The sequence below is a fragment of the Canis lupus genome, chromosome 1 (assembly GCF_048164855.1).
Source record: "Canis lupus baileyi chromosome 1, mCanLup2.hap1, whole genome shotgun sequence".
Classification (NCBI taxonomy): domain Eukaryota; kingdom Metazoa; phylum Chordata; class Mammalia; order Carnivora; family Canidae; genus Canis; species Canis lupus.
Window position 1 is genome coordinate 92,228,216 of NC_132838.1, and position 16,100 is coordinate 92,244,315.

General features: G+C 44.6%; 1 protein-coding gene across 4 annotated transcripts in view; it reads left to right on the forward strand.

Moving 5' to 3' along the window:
• VLDLR (very low density lipoprotein receptor) overlaps positions 1-15,895 on the forward strand; it is a 30,677-nt gene extending 14,782 nt beyond the window's left edge. Inside the window, exons 3-19 of one of the 4 annotated variants that reach the window (XM_072839673.1) lie at positions 1,600-1,722; positions 3,136-3,258; positions 4,981-5,352; positions 5,451-5,573; positions 5,661-5,783; positions 6,242-6,361; positions 6,510-6,635; positions 7,669-7,840; positions 8,440-8,658; positions 9,531-9,649; positions 10,190-10,329; positions 10,656-10,797; positions 11,590-11,736; positions 12,593-12,676; positions 13,054-13,134; positions 14,212-14,381; positions 15,246-15,895. In XM_072839673.1, the coding sequence (XP_072695774.1) occupies positions 1,600-1,722; positions 3,136-3,258; positions 4,981-5,352; positions 5,451-5,573; positions 5,661-5,783; positions 6,242-6,361; positions 6,510-6,635; positions 7,669-7,840; positions 8,440-8,658; positions 9,531-9,649; positions 10,190-10,329; positions 10,656-10,797; positions 11,590-11,736; positions 12,593-12,676; positions 13,054-13,134; positions 14,212-14,381; positions 15,246-15,281 (2,420 nt within the window). In that variant the 3' untranslated portion in view covers positions 15,282-15,895. The remainder of the gene's footprint in view (positions 1-1,599; positions 1,723-3,135; positions 3,259-4,980; positions 5,353-5,450; positions 5,574-5,660; positions 5,784-6,241; positions 6,362-6,509; positions 6,636-7,668; positions 7,841-8,439; positions 8,659-9,530; positions 9,650-10,189; positions 10,330-10,655; positions 10,798-11,589; positions 11,737-12,592; positions 12,677-13,053; positions 13,135-14,211; positions 14,382-15,245) is intronic. The other 3 variants (XM_072839683.1, XM_072839677.1, XM_072839690.1) reach the window with 3 other exon arrangements.
• The last annotated feature ends 205 nt before the right edge of the window (positions 15,896-16,100 follow it).

The window sequence follows — 16,100 nt, forward strand, 5'->3', positions numbered from 1 at the left end:
CCTGAGGACCCTCACAGGTTGGGTTACAGGAAAATCACTCTGCAGATGCTCTGGCACCTTCCCACATGCTCAGGAGCACATGGCCCTCAGATACCGCTTTTAACCATGAATACCGGAGTTTGAGGATTTCAGGGATTTCAGAGACAGGTACAATTCTAAAAGCTAACATGGCCTTTCTTGTTTCCTTGGCTACACAACTCATGTAGATGAATAATTCCTTTTGGATCATCATGATTCATCATCACATCTTGAGTTCTGGGAATGAGCTAGAATCATTATCTTCCTGCTGCACAGTGTCCAAGGCTAAACCAGAGTGGCCCTCTACTTCTGTGTCCTCTACACTCTATGACTTGTCCATAGCTCAGACTCCAGACTTGAAGTAATCCCTTTCAAGTTCTCAGCAAATTGTTGGCTTTTAGCTGATTTGCCATTTACAGAATGTTCGTTTGAGAGGAAGAGCATAAAGTGGAAGTTTAAACACACAAGCAAGAAAGAATACAGCTTGGGAAGGAGGGGCCTAGAATACTCTATGTGGCTGCTTATCAAGACTCATCTGACTCTGACTTCCTTATGGCTAAGGTGACCAAACCACTCAATTGGCTTAAGAGAGTCCAAGTTTATGCTTCTCTTCCTGGTATAGTTAAGTGTCCCCTTTCCACTGAGATTGTCTCAATTTGGACAACAAATTAATTGCATGGTCATCAGAATTACAGGAGAAAAGGCCTGCCCTAGTCAGAATCAGTAACAGAACCGATACCTTTTTAAGGCAATTTTTCACTCTAGTCATCAGTTGTAGACATTGGCAGCTTTCATAGCTGATGTTACTCTGTCTCTTGGATTCTAAATGTGACCTCTTTTGTACCCAGGTTTAAGCTTTCTCTATTTCTTACTGGCTGGGTTCCTCTGCCCCCAACAGACCTATAGGAGTGGCAATATTCACTCCTGGGGCTTATCCTTCTGAATCTACACTAAACCCATGCACTCTTAGGAGATGCTCCCAGTAGAGCTGTATTTGTGATCAGTCATAGGATGGAATGTTTGGCTTTTTTTCTTTTAAGATTTTATTTATTCATTCATTCATTCATTCATTCATTCATGAGAGGGACAGAATGAGAGAGAGGCAGAGACACAGGCAGAGGGAGAAGCAGGCTCCATGCAGGGAGCCTGACATGGGACTTGATCCTGGGTCTCAGGCGGCACTAAACCGCTGAGCCACCCGAGCTGCCCGAATGTTTGGCTCTTAAACCTTATGAAGCACCTGAAGGGCCTGGAAGAAATGCACAAAGAGAATATAACTATTACTTAAACTCAACAACAGAAAACAGGCAAAAATTGTAAGGTATCTCTGGGTTGTAAGGTAAGGAGCAACTCCTGTCTTACAGTGACTTCCATATCCTCCCACTCTCTCAAACAAATACCTTTCTCCTCTGGAGGAAAAAAAAAGGATTTTTCTAGTGTTCTCCTGGCTATTGGCAGTTGGGCACTAATTCACTCAGTTTCATTATTGGAGCAAAATATATCAACAGGTAGTTTTACCTCCAATGGGAATATAAGGTCTCAAGTGACTTTAACTTTAATCCTGCCAATACGCTTTTGTAGTAAAGAAGACGTGTGCAGAGTCTGACTTTGTGTGCAACAATGGCCAGTGCGTCCCCAACCGGTGGCAGTGTGACGGGGATCCTGACTGTGAAGATGGTTCTGATGAAAACCCAGAACAGTGCCGTGAGTGACTTGCTTTGGACTTTTAACTTGCTTGGGCTGTTTCGTGTCTCGTAGCTCTAAGTATGGTTTCATCTAAAACTTGGTTTTAGTTTCCTTTGCCTATGTTGATGTGTAGGCCAGTGGACTCCTAGGTCAGCCAAGTCATTAACAGTTGATAAGTGTCCTTTACCGAATGTCCTCCCTAGTCTAACAAGACTGACATTCTCTTGGGTAGCTTCACTATTGAACATTTAAGACCGAAGCCAGCCGATTTGATTAAGAACTCCTTGACTAGGTGCACACATTTCAAATATTTGGTAATCATGACTCTGAGCAGATGGTACTCTGGTCCTGGAAGCTAAGTCAAGATATGAGGGTTCCCCCTTGGGCCCAGGATAAACTTTTAGATGCATAGCTTATGTTATGAAAAAAAAAATCTATTACTGAAGGGGTAAGGTGGCTAGAAAGAGGGTGACATCATGATTTTTAACAAACCTGGTACCTAAGGTTATTAAAGTACAGTCAAGTTTACAGCTTATTTTTAATAAGAGAAATTACGTAGGTAGGCAAATGTCTATCTGTGTCCTTAGGTGGATAGGCAGGGGAAGGTCTGTGGCATCACAGAGGAGGAAGATTTGGGACAGATAAATTGGGATCATGTGACTGTTGTGATGAAAAAAGTCGTGGTGTTCATTTCCATGCGGTAGAGACCTGCCCAAGCATGAATAGTGCAAATCGAATAGGAACCAAGTTTAGTCTGGAATAGGATCCCAAAGCACAGAGAAGCAGAAAGGAAGATGAATGCCTCCATTTCCATTTTTGAGGCAAGAAATCAGAGGAGTGATAAGAACATTGGTCAGGGCGGGTAAATCACCACAGGTAAAGAGGGTCCACCAAGTCACGGCCCTGAGTCTTAGTGAAGGGTAAGTGACCCAGTGAGATCAAGAATCAGGAGGTGTCCCTGTCTTGTAGACCCAATGTAGGTTGTGAAGAAACCTATATGGGAATCTAGGCAGGGCAAGACTTCACAGGTGTCAGGCCATCCAGCCTTTAATGAAGTTGGAATTAGGTGACCTTATCTGCTGACAGATAACAAAAAAAAAAAAAAAAAAAAAAAAAAAGGTCAAGGAGCAGGCCAGCCAAAAATAAGCCCAACTGTGCCAAGTAAAACAGAAGTCCGAGTGGAGCCTGCCACGGAACCTTGAAGGAGTAGCACAGTCAAGGCTCTGGGGTGTCCTGCCAAGCAGCACGGTGGGCATGGCCTCCGAGCAGCAGAGTTAGCCAGTGATCTCCCCAGGCTTGGACTAGTAAGTGGAATGTCACGCATTCACCAGGCTGCTGAGTTACAGGTGTGACCACTTGCAGGCAGCTCAGGAGCAGCAGCTTTGCACTGATGCATTGAGAGGCTCTTTTGAGACTGTATATCATCAACAGATATGAGAACATGCCGCATAAATGAAATCAGCTGTGGCGCCCGTTCTACTCAGTGTATCCCAGTGTCCTGGAGGTGTGATGGTGAAAATGATTGTGACAGTGGAGAAGATGAAGAAAACTGTGGTAAGAAGATCAGTGTTGAGTGGCTAATCCCCCAGACCCTTTTTCTCAGAGAAGGGTGGGCAGGGGGAAGGAAGCTCACTGGAGCGTCAAGATGCAGCTCCACTGACTCGCTTTTCAGTGACTTCACTCTCTGCTCAGCTACTTGGCCTTCCTAACTGCCCTAAAACTCTGACACAAGTCCCCCTGGTTACTGACCACTGCTTGCTTTGGTGTGGGCTCCTAGGCAGATAGAAATGAGAAGGTAAGTCATTCAGGGCGCTGCCAGTTAGAAGTAGCGCAGAGAGGCCATGATGATGTGGGCATCTGTGAGTGTTAGGACAGGGATTCACGGGCCTTCCTTGCTTGGGCTCAATAAAACCATCAGGAAACTAGGGCCAGCAAGCTCATTCCTAGGTCTCAGGGTGGCGTCTGCTTCTTGGAAATGAATTACTGGAGAAGCATACGAGCACATCTTACCCCCAAACTAGATTCTTTCCCCCCCCCCAAACTAGATTCTCTTCTTAAGCTTTCTAAAGGTTAACCTGGCACAGAACCATGCTAACCACCTTGCCAGCAGGTACCCAAAGAAAACCTCACCCAACTGATGGTGCTTTTGTCTCTTCTCATAGTTCCTGCCTGTCAAAGTGAGCTCTGTTTCCTACGCTTTCATGTTTCTGTTCCTGGAAAATGTGTAATAAAGTGCTACATGTTCCAGGAGAGGCCCTGGGAAAATATCTGGGTTGAACAAACATTGCTGTGAGCACTCTTTCAAGCTACCGCCCTTTTATAGAGTCCCTAGAGCTACAGCTCCCAAGGCTGACAGGCCCGGGGCCTCCTGACGCAGCAGAGTACTTGTGAGCTGAGCGTGCTTACAGTCCAAACACCAGTCTTGCGTGGAGAAGTCAACTTCTGAGGTCAATAACACTGCACCTAGTCCAATGAGTTTCGGTGTTCAGTCTTAGAATTGAGCTTTATGTATTGGTAAGCCCTGGGGCTGCCAAGTGTTTCCCTTTTAAATCTTGCTTCCCAAGAGAGTCGTGGTCTCTACCCTAATTACCACCAAATTGTGACCTTGATTCATTCGGCAGGAATTTGAGTCAGAGTACAAACTGGCTAGTCTGCCTCGCTGAGCAGCAGCAGCAGCATACCAGAGGACTAGACCTGAGATTCTAGCCCTAGCAGTGACTTTCTAACACTTGAAAATATTTAGGACCCATTATCCCTGATCCTCATTTGAAGGACCGACAGAGAAGGAACCAGTAGGGTAGCATAACATGATGGCTTCTTCTTAGTCACAGTGTCATAATGCTTTGTTATGAGACTCTGATTGCCTGTATACCTGATACGTGGTAGTCTCAGCAGATGATCTGAACTGATTAGATGTCCATTTAGAGATAGCTCAGTCTTTGCCGTTCAAAACGAAATCCCCCGGTCAGGTTTAAGTTATTCACTGCTGTCCCTTTAGGAATCTGGTGTGGTTCTCCTCTCCAATTAACTTCTAGTCTTCAGCTCTTTTTTTGGTCCTTTATTTCTCTTCTTACTCAAGTGTCCCTGCATCTTGCACACTGAGACTGCTTACTAGTCCTCCAGGAACTTGGATATTGGTGGAATGACTTGGCTTTTAAGCGAAGCTGGAAAGCTAGGGCCGGTGGTTGGAGATCCCGCATGTCATGCTGTGAGACGAGAGCCTGGAAGGCATGCCGGTCCCGCAGGCTCTCAGTGTGGCCTGCTCTCTCCCCGCAGGCAACATCACATGCAGCCCGGACGAGTTCACCTGCTCCAGCGGCCGTTGCATCTCCAGGAACTTCGTCTGCAATGGCCAGGACGACTGCAGTGACGGCAGCGACGAGCTGGACTGCGCGCCCCCCACGTGCGGCGAGCATGAGTTCCAGTGCAGCACCTCTTCCTGCATCCCCCTGAGCTGGGTATGCGACGATGACGCCGACTGCTCCGACCAGTCAGATGAGTCCCTGGAGCAGTGTGGCCGCCAGCCCGTGATGCACACCAAGTGCCCAGCCAGCGAGACCCAGTGCGGCTCAGGCGAGTGCATCCACAAGAAGTGGCGCTGCGATGGGGACCCCGACTGCAAAGACGGCAGCGACGAGGTCAACTGTCGTAAGTAGCCACCTTATCAGTCCCACCTGCTCTGTGCCCCCCTCTCAGGGTCTGCCTGGATGGCTTGGCTGACCCTTCCCGCCCCACCGCCTCTGCAGCTTCGAGAACCTGCCGGCCTGACCAGTTTGAGTGTGAGGACGGGAGCTGCATCCATGGCAGCAGGCAGTGCAACGGTATCAGGGACTGTGTGGACGGCTCGGATGAAGTCAACTGCAAGAACGGTGAGGGGCTCCTCCTGGGGGTCAGTCAGAGGACTGCTCTGAGCAACCCCACCAAATGGAATCTTGCTTTTGTGTTTCTCGTTGTAGTCAATCAGTGCTTGGGCCCTGGAAAGTTCAAGTGCAGAAGTGGGGAGTGCATAGATATCGGTAAAGTATGTAACCAGGAGCAGGACTGCAGGGACTGGAGTGACGAACCCCTGAAAGAATGTCGTAAGTGGAGGGGTTGCCTGAGCACAGTTGGGAAGGTTCATGACATCACCCCTAGCTAATGCTGGGTGGACCCTGCACAGGGCCTGCTTACACCACTTTTAAGGAACCTAGTCCAGTTGTTGGGCTTCAGGGTGGCATTTTTTTATGCCTTAAAAGCAAAAGCAGTGACAGACTTGTTCATAGTTTTAAATTCCTTAAAGATAACTCATCAGCAATGGAGATACTTGGCTAAGTACTACGTAGCCAGCTGGTAACCTGCCAAGGAGATTGGGTTTCCTATTCCCCAAACCCTCTGAGATGCAGATCTTGAAGACAAATTTTTGGACCTTAGGAAAATCATGGGTTTGACCAGACTAATTAGATAAGCGATTGCAAAAATCCGGGAGTGTAAATGTTAATCAGAGCACATATCAATTTGGAGTAAAGTGTGGGGTAACTCTGGTCCCTTTTTATTTCAGACGTAAATGAATGCTTGGTTAATAATGGTGGCTGTTCGCACATCTGCAAAGACCTAGTTATAGGCTATGAATGTGACTGCGCAGCTGGGTTTGAACTGATAGATAAGAAAATTTGTGGAGGTGAGTCCAGGAGGGAGCCTCAGCCCTAGTGCAGGGCGGGTGGGAGGAGGCTGTTGGGGGTAGGGGTAGTAGAGGAGGAGATGGGAAAGGACAGCATCTCACTATAGGTCATGTAGGAGCAGAAGACTAATGTTCATTTCCCTCCTAGATATTGACGAATGCCAAAATCCAGGAATCTGCAGCCAAATTTGTATCAACTTAAAAGGCGGTTACAAGTGTGAATGTAGTCGGGGCTATCAGATGGATCTTGCCACCGGCGTGTGCAAGGCAGTAGGTAAATGGACTTGGACTGGTGTTGCTACCTTTATGAGTAACCGCTTGCACCAAGGGTACAGCCAGTGATTCCCAAGAATCAACTAAATATGGAATTAAAATAGTATACAGCCCTTCCTTGACTTATGATAGAGTCTTACTCCAATAAACCCATTGTAAGTTGAAAATATCCTAAGTCAAAAATGAATTTAATATACCTAACCAAATAAATATATATATACCTAACCTACCAAATATCGTGGCTTAGCCACACCTGCCTTAAATGTGTTCAGAACTCTGAAGTCAGCTTATGGGGGGGGCAACATCTTCTAACACAAAGCCCCTAAAATACTGAATGTCTCATGTAATGTATCGAGTACTATACTGAAAGTCAAAAGCAGAATTCTTGCAGGGGTGCAGGTAGATGTCAGTGCATTAGATGTTCACACCCTCGTGATCCTGGGGCTGGTGGGGAGCTGCGGCTCACTGCCACTGCCCAGCATCATGAGAGAACATCATAAGAGAGGACGGTCGCACGTATCACTGGCCTGGGCAAAGATCCCAACTCTAAACTCGAAGTGTGGTTTCTACTGAATCCAAACCACTTTTGTACCATTGTAAAGTTGAAAAATCCTAACTGGAACCATCCTAAGCCGGGGACTGTCTGTACTCCGAGCAATGCTACTTATTCACAGTGCCGTATCCTACGTTAAACAAAAGATCCTTTCCCCGGACACCTGCTTTGGTCAGCTTCTTTTGCATGTGATACCATGAATACCTACCAGGTTTGCTTACTTTCTGCTTCCCAAAGTTGAGTGCAATCTGTGAGTAACGTGCCAGCCACCCTCCTGTTGAATGCCGTGACCCCAGGACTGCCTCCTTGAACAGCGCAAAGTGCTTGCAGTTTCCTGGGGGCACGGACTGCTGCCAGCACACTCGTCAGGTGTTTCAGCGGTGCCTTTACTTTATAGATGCTCCTCCTTTGGGAGAAGGTGACTCGGAAGGACCTTGCCTTCTCACAGCGAAACTTAGTAAACCTGACTCTTGTCTTGTAGGCAAAGAGCCAAGTCTGATCTTCACAAATCGAAGAGACATCCGGAAGATTGGCTTGGAGAGGAAAGAATATATTCAACTAGTTGAACAGCTAAGAAACACTGTAGCTCTTGATGCAGACATTGCAGCTCAGAAACTGTTCTGGGCTGATCTGAGCCAAAAGGCCATCTTCAGGTAACTTGAGTTCTCTGCTTAAGTGCTTCAGCCTAAGTCTTTGACATGTGGTCTTTGGGAAGGTTTGGAGGAATTTCTAGCTCCACTCTAGCATCTAATTAGCTGGGACTCTTATGTCTGGACACTGATTGATTCTTCAACTATTAAGTTACCATTAGTTCCTCATTAGAAACTAACCATCACGTATGAAGTAAAAGGTGGCTGTAGCTATAGGATTATAAACAAAGGACATCTTCACTTCTCCTCTTGTCACCCCTTACTCTCTAATTAATGGATACCTTTTTCATAGTTGCTACCAATAGAAATGGTAGTGGCAGCTTTTTCCTAAGGGGAACTCTAGAAATTCAGATGGTAGCCACTGCACCAAACAGCTTTGCTTAGAAATGTGTCATTCTTGAATATCGAGGTGTACCAGCAGCTACATAACAGTATTATTTAGCATCGGTAAGAAGCACAGTTAAATAATTGGAGTGGTGAGCGATGGTGTTACCAGAATTTCTTCTGAACAAAGTTGTGGATCATTTTGTAAGCAGGAAGCCCATTCTCCAGGCTCTGGTGGTATCAAACTCCTAAATTTCTTGTGACCTATTCTGTTTCAGTGCCTCAATTGATGACAAGGTTGGTAGACATGTTAAAATGATCGACAATGTCTATAATCCTGCAGCCATTGCTGTTGATTGGGTGTACAAGACCATCTACTGGACTGATGTGGCTTCTAAGACTATTTCAGTAGCTACCCTAGATGGGACCAGAAGGAAGTTCCTGTTTAACTCTGACTTGCGGGAGCCTGCCTCCATAGCTGTGGATCCACTCTCTGGGTTTGTAGTCTGTTTTTCTAGCCTTTTGGATGCTATCTGTATGCCAGGAGCTTTCCTCCTGGCCGGAATAATATTGAAACCCCAGGACACACAGCTCCCCCACAACAAAGCAACATCCTATTTAAGATGTCATTGGTGCCACAGTGAAGCAAGTGTGCTGCCTTATCGGCCCTCTCTGGCAGTATGACCGCCGGGTGACATGAAGGAAACATGTTTGATGCACACCAAAAGCTGTATCTTAACCCTGATGGCCACCCAGCTTCTATGCTGGGTCATTTTCTATTTTAGTCTGAATGGTTTGTCAGGTTAGCTCCAGGTGATCGAACCTAAGTATTAGCACTTGTTGTGAGGATTTTGGTAACCATGTTACTTCAAGGCTTTTGTCTAAATGTCCAAGTTGTCTGAAAGTCTACGTGAAATAAATGGCTCTCTCCAGCAACACTTGACGTGTTTCCCTAAATTGGTGCTAAGTAATATAGAAAAGCAGCTTAGCAAGTTACTAAAGCTGTGGTAATGACCCCTGGCCCCCGTAAATCCTCGCTAGAATGGTCAGCCAGCCCCTCTGATAGAACCTAACACATATTCACCTTTCAGTTCTCTGAAAGAATTGGCCTTTTATAAAGAAGTCTATAACCTGTGACTTGGGCTTGAAATATAATTATCACACTTAGATAGATTAATATAGCTCATAATGAGCTTGTATATTCTTAGTGTTAACTTCTGTTTACTCAGGACATAATTTGGACCTGTTCCTGTTACTGTTGGTCTCTAGACTTTTGTAGTCATTCTTTAAATGTGTGTCTCAAATTACACATTTATCCCTTCTAAACCACTGAGGCTTTTTTTTTTTTTTTTCATTTAATTCTTCCCAGGTTTGTGTACTGGTCAGACTGGGGAGAACCAGCTAAAATAGAAAAAGCAGGAATGAATGGATTTGATAGGCGGCCACTTGTGACAGTGGACATCCAATGGCCTAATGGAATTACACTTGGTATGTCTGTCCTTCCTTCCTTGGCCACCAACTCAATGGTCTCTGCTGCTTTCGCTTCCCTCCATAGTTTATTCTGGACTACAGCAGACAGCTCCCATGGTTCCTTTAGTAGCAAGAATTTTGGATGAGAGTAACTGACCAATGCAAGTCGAGTACTGGCCTTAACGAATTACATGCTCCATCATTACTAGCTTTTTGGTCCATATGGACCTAATATGTGACATGAATTCAGTGCATCTTGGGCCTTGGCAACTCTCATCCATCAGGGGAGAGCAATATGCTAGCTTCCTTTAACACTTCTATAATGTGAGTACCATTTCTTAAGTCAGCTCCTTTGAAAATCTTAGCTGCTCCTTGAATCCCCCAGAATGAGTGTGGGTACAGATTCTGCATGCTGCCTCTCCAGGTTTCTGGGACCCCATTTGGAACCCATGCTGGAGAAGGAACCATGAGATTAGAATATTGGATTCTCTGGGTATTTTCAATGGAAGCCAGGGTGGTGATGGCCTATCATGCACTGACAATTCTTTCCCTCTCTAGACCTTATAAAGAGTCGCCTCTACTGGCTTGACTCCAAGTTGCACATGTTGTCCAGCGTGGACTTAAATGGCCAAGACCGTAGGATTGTCCTTAAATCTCTGGAGTTCCTAGCTCATCCTCTGGCGCTAACCATATTTGAGGTGAGATGTGTGCATCATGTCTAAGTGTGTACCTCTGAGTTACTTCAGCACTCCCGGGGAGAAAGGACAGAACAGGGATGGGGAAAGGAAGGATGGGTGGAGAAGCATGACCTGAGAAACTGCTCTCACTGCCATCATGGGATGCATTAGATACTCGTTTCCTCTAGCACTTTAAGAAGCCCCAACTTGCTTTCCACCAGTTTGACATCTAACCTCCCAGAGCAGTGTTCAGTAAAGTTGCTTCATTAAATTACCAGAAAATAAGATCAATACAGTATCTATGGTCATCATTAGGTGTACCTGCTAATTTGGAGGTTCTGTTTTAGGATCGTGTCTACTGGATAGATGGGGAAAATGAAGCAGTCTACGGTGCCAATAAATTCACTGGATCAGAGCTGGCCACGCTAGTAAACAACCTTAATGATGCCCAAGACATCATTGTCTATCACGAACTCGTCCAGCCGTCAGGTAACATGGACAAGCACAGCCCTAACGTCTGTGAGGACGGCAGCATGATGTAATAATACCTGCTTGGCTGCCAGTAGCTCTTGAGCAACTCAACTTGCTCTAAAATGGAACTTTCCCCTCAATACCCTACCTCGAACACTTCAAATGTGTTTGTTTTTTGTTTTATTTTCTATATGTTCTTTGTTATTTTCTTATGTTCTTTTCACTTCTGACTTCCTAATGAAACAGAACTTTAGCTCCTCCCTTCCCTTCGTACCTTCAGCATTCAGTCTTTCATTCAGGCTTTTCCATACCTCTTGGCCTTCATTCCCTTGTACTAAGACTATTGCACTACCCTCCAAATTAGCTCTGATACCACAAACTTTTCCTACTTCTATGTCATAACACATCTTATATGTAGATCCTCAAACACATCTGGTCATACCAAGTCCTGCTCAAAATACTTGACTGATACTATCTGAATGAAATCTTCAAACTCCCTCTAGCTGGGATCCTTCCCCTGAGAATCTAAGGGGTCCTCAATCTAAGTAGTGGGTCACTCCTGCCCCGACCTGCTCCCTCACCACCCATCTGTTCCAGGCATAATCCTTATGCCGCTTTCAAGAAGTTTCTTTGGATCTGTGGTATCCTTAGAGCATGCTGCCTGTTGTATTGGTTGAACTTCAAGATTGGACAGAGTTAGACAAGTATCTTCTCTGGGGACAAGGACTCATATCTTCAGCATCTAGAACAAGGCTTTATATATAGTAAATACCAGAATGCCTCTCTTAAAGGACTTTTGTCTCTGGATAGGTAAAAACTGGTGTGAAGAGGACATGCAGAATGGAGGCTGTGAATATCTGTGCCTGCCAGCACCACAAATCAACGATCACTCTCCAAAATACACGTGTTCCTGTCCCAATGGGTACACTCTAGAGGCAAACGGCCGGGAGTGCCACAGTAAGGCTTTGTACTTTTCAACCACAAGCAGGACATAATGACAGGCAACAGAATGAGACACTTAGCCATAAAACTAGCCTGGATGTTAGGAATTCTGTCTTAATTGATTCTTGGAATAGATTTGAGAACATACCTGCTACTGACTGATGCATGCCAGGTTGTTCATGTCATTACATCACAAACTGACTTCTCACTCGTTTCAGCATTAGGTGAGTCTACAGGTGACCCAAGTGTGAATGGGACTATCTCGATGTTCTAGTTAGTCCCCTAACAGCACTGAGCCAGCCAACTCACAGATAATTAAAACAAAGCCTTAGTATTTTCCTCCAGAGAGAGAGGCCATGGTTACAGGAAACCTTATGGCCCCAGAGGGCGACACCGTCTTAAACTCACACTTAACCCAACTTGATTTTCGTCCTCCTTTCTTAGCTTTTGGTTGAGTGGCAAATTAAACTCTTAGGTTGTGAGGAAGGAGCTCCTATGGTGAGGTTTTTACTAGCTAAATATGGAGTCCCTGCAGAGACTAGCTCGGTTTACTGAGAAAGTAACTGTAAGACAGTCTGACAATAAGACTAGTACTATCCTCGAGAACATTTCTTGTAACTTCCAAGACGGTGTGGCCATGCATCTTTTCAAATTATCAGGTTCCAAATGCTGACTGTGCTGTCCAGAGTCTTGTGGGTCTCTGGTTTTTTGTGAAGACTTCCTTTCCACTTTGACCATGCAACTTAGTATAGCAGTGACTGGTTTTATTTCCCGTGGGGTTCATATAAACCCTCACATGGTTTGTCTGGAGGAAACAGCTAACCACTCTGGAACCTTGGCATTAACCAGGTTCTTGGTCTTTATAATTCAGGTACTGCAACTACTCTGACTTACAGTGAGACAAAAGATATCCACACAACAGAAATTTCTCCAACTAGTGGACTAGTTCCCAGAGGTACTGGGCCTATACTGCAAACTGCAAATCTCAACTAACAGCCACACTCTTTGTATTTATTGCTTAAATAATTAATGCAGCCCTGTAACTACTAGGTCTGCTCCTAGCTGGTAACCTACATTTCAGCTCCAAAGCCTGAAAGCCTGCAAATCTTAGACTGACCCGACTTATTAAGATTTCTACTAGACAACTATTAGTGAAATAGCTATTCTAGCGTGTGACTGTCAAATCCTTCTAGACCAGTGCCTGGAATGCAATGCAGTAGATACTGAACGGCAGTAGTGGGTGCCAGGGCATGAAGTGCTCCACCAGATTGTTCAGTTTCTCAGTCTGAGCTCACATCTCCATCTAAATGGATTCCTTTCCTTCTCCTGTAGGGATCAATGTGACCACAGCAGTATCGGAGGCCACTGTTCCCCCAAAAGGCACTTCTGCTGCCTGGGCCATCCTTCCTCTCTGTAAGTACACTCCCCACATTTCTGGATAAGCTCGTTAGACACCAACTAGATGGGTATTTCTAATCCATCTAGAGACATCCCCCCCATGACACAGTACTCATGACACTAATTCTATTCACTCCCTCCCCAGCCTGGCACACCGAGTTGTGTCCATACCTTTCTTTTTGATGGTATCCTTGGCACAGTGAGTGACAGTGATGGAATGCTTAAGTATTACATGAAAGATGCTGATTGCTCCCTACCTCAGAGTTTTTAGTCTTTCTTGTCCCCTTTCATGCTACATTCCTGTAGGTAAAGAGCACTGATCTATTCTCCTTTTAAAGGTGTATAATGCTTCATAGAGAGGAGACAAACAAATGCCTAAATGCTTTCTTGAGGAGTTGTAGGACTCATAGAGGGTAAATTAAAAATAGTTAAGAATTCGGAGACTCAGGCAGCCCTGGTGGCTAAGTGGTTTGGCGCCAGCCTTCAGCCCAGGGTGGGATCCTGGAGACCCGGGATCAAGTCCCATGTCAGGCTCCCTGCATGGAAGCCTGCTTCTCCCTCTGCCTGTGTCTCTACCTCTCTCTCTCTCTCTCTCTCTCTCTCTCTCTCTCTCTTTCTCTGTCTCTCTTGCATAAATAAATAAAATCTTAAAAAAAAAAGAATTCACAGACTCAGGGGGAAGAGCCTCTGGAGCAAATATTAGGCATGGGGATTTCTAAGGGTCTGTGTGCTAATGGTCACTTAATTGTGGAATACTGGATTCCACGCTTAGCTACCACACCTGAGGGACTACTTGAAAAGATTTCCAGAAATTCCTGAAATTTTAATTCAGTTGGCCTGGACAAGGGCCCAGGACTCTATGCTTACCCAAATGGATGTGTTGAACTTAGCACCAGTCTGCAGAATAACACTTAACCACAGGTCTAAACTTGTTTCAAGTTCCGAGCCCATTTATATTCTAACATCCAGTTATGCTAGCTTCCTACGACATGACATGTTTATTAATGCCAAGTATGGTGGATTCCTGAACATGACCTTCTTTGGTATGTTTTGAGACTAGACCCTGCTTAGTCACCCTCTGACTTTTTTCAGTGCTCTTAGCAATGGCAGCGGTAGGTGGCTACTTGATGTGGCGGAATTGGCAGCACAAGAACATGAAAAGCATGAACTTTGACAATCCTGTGTACTTGAAGACTACTGAAGAGGACCTGTCCATAGACATTGGTAGACACAGTGCTTCTGTTGGACACACGTACCCCGCAGTAAGTCAGCTTTGTGTCTTGATACACCATGGTTTGCGGTAGGACTTTCTGGAAAGGAGACCACTAACTCAAGCTCTGGCTGCTTGGGCTAGGAAGAGCCATTAGGATCACAGAGCCACCAAATACATCTACTACACCTGGAGATCAGACAGTCTAACCATTAGAGCATATGCCAGTCAGTTGATAAGCATCTGTTCCCTACAGAATGTCAGGTAAGTCAACCTAAGGCCATCACTATACTATTGGAGATATTTTTAGTTATAGAAGCTATATGTAAATATTAGAATGAACCAAGTAGCTCCTATTTGAACTGCCAAGTCAGCTGTGTACTGGACACTTACAAGTTTGCATATGCTATGCAAGGGAGTTGGCTTAAAGTCAGCATATTGAGCAAGATTCCTTTTGCCATAATTACCAAATGCTTACTGTAGCTAGCTTCCTTTCAGCAAGAGAGTTAGTCCCTTGGTCTTCAGTTGAAACCCAAATGGAGTATTTGGCCTTCACTTAGGGAACAGTCTGGACAAAACAAGAGCTCAGTGCTCCCTTCCAAGGTGTCTGGTGAAACAAAGAATGATGGTCAATTCATGGCACGTGTGTCTTTTTCCCATTTTTCTCCAGGATTTAACATCATTCAATGGAATGGCAGCATCAGCTCCGCTATTTTCTCTCTCCACCAAGTAGATACCACACAATTCAAGTTAAAAATGCATCAGTGACACTATAAATACTGTTTTAGATCTAACTTCCCTTCCACATCCCTTTGGTCTCTGAATGGCCAACTCAAAAGCAAGGTCCATTTTAGAGACTGGAATTACTACCAATGAGTGATCACCAAGCTCATTCTGTACTTTTTCTCTTCCACAGATATCAGTTGTAAGCACAGATGATGACCTAGCTTGACTTCAGAGACAAGCCTTGACCTTTGAGGTCTAAACCAATAACCCTCCACTTCGAAATGGTAACCGAGCCAGCGCCTGAAGTCTTTCTTCCTTCAGTCTGGAAGAACATCAAGATATCTTTACTTGGATCAAGCTTGTATACTTGATCATTTTTATATTACTTTTGTAAATATTCCTATCCACATTCTACTTCAGCTTTGGATGTGGTTACCAAGTATCTAATCCTTGAGTTTCTAGACAGTATTGCCACATCTGGCCAAATATGCACTTTCCCTAGAAAGCCATATTCCAGCAATGAAACTTGTGCTATAGTGTATACCACCTGTACATACATTGTATAGGCCATCTGTAAATATCCCAGAGAACAATCACTATTCTTAAGCACTTTGAAAATATTTCTATGTAAATTATTGTAAACTTTTTCAATGGTTGGGACAATGGCAATAGGATAAAACGGGTTACTAAGATGAAATTGCCAAAAAAATTTGTAAACTAATTTTGTACGTATGAATGAAATCTTTGACCTCAGTGGAGGTTTGCAAAGACTGAGTATTCAAACTACTGTACATTTTTTTTTCAAGTGCTAAAACAATTAAACCAAGCAGCTTAACCATGGTTTGTGCCTATTCCTCTAGGATAAACTTCTATCAACGGCCTGAGTAGTATCAAGCATTCTAACTAAATATGAGCTAGATGATATAGATGTTGATGTTGTGTAACTAAGCCTATAACTTGGCTTCTTACAACCAAGTAGTAAAAGAAAGTTCCACGGAATGAATATTTGTTCCCAAAATATTTATTTTATAAAAGAAGCTAGCTT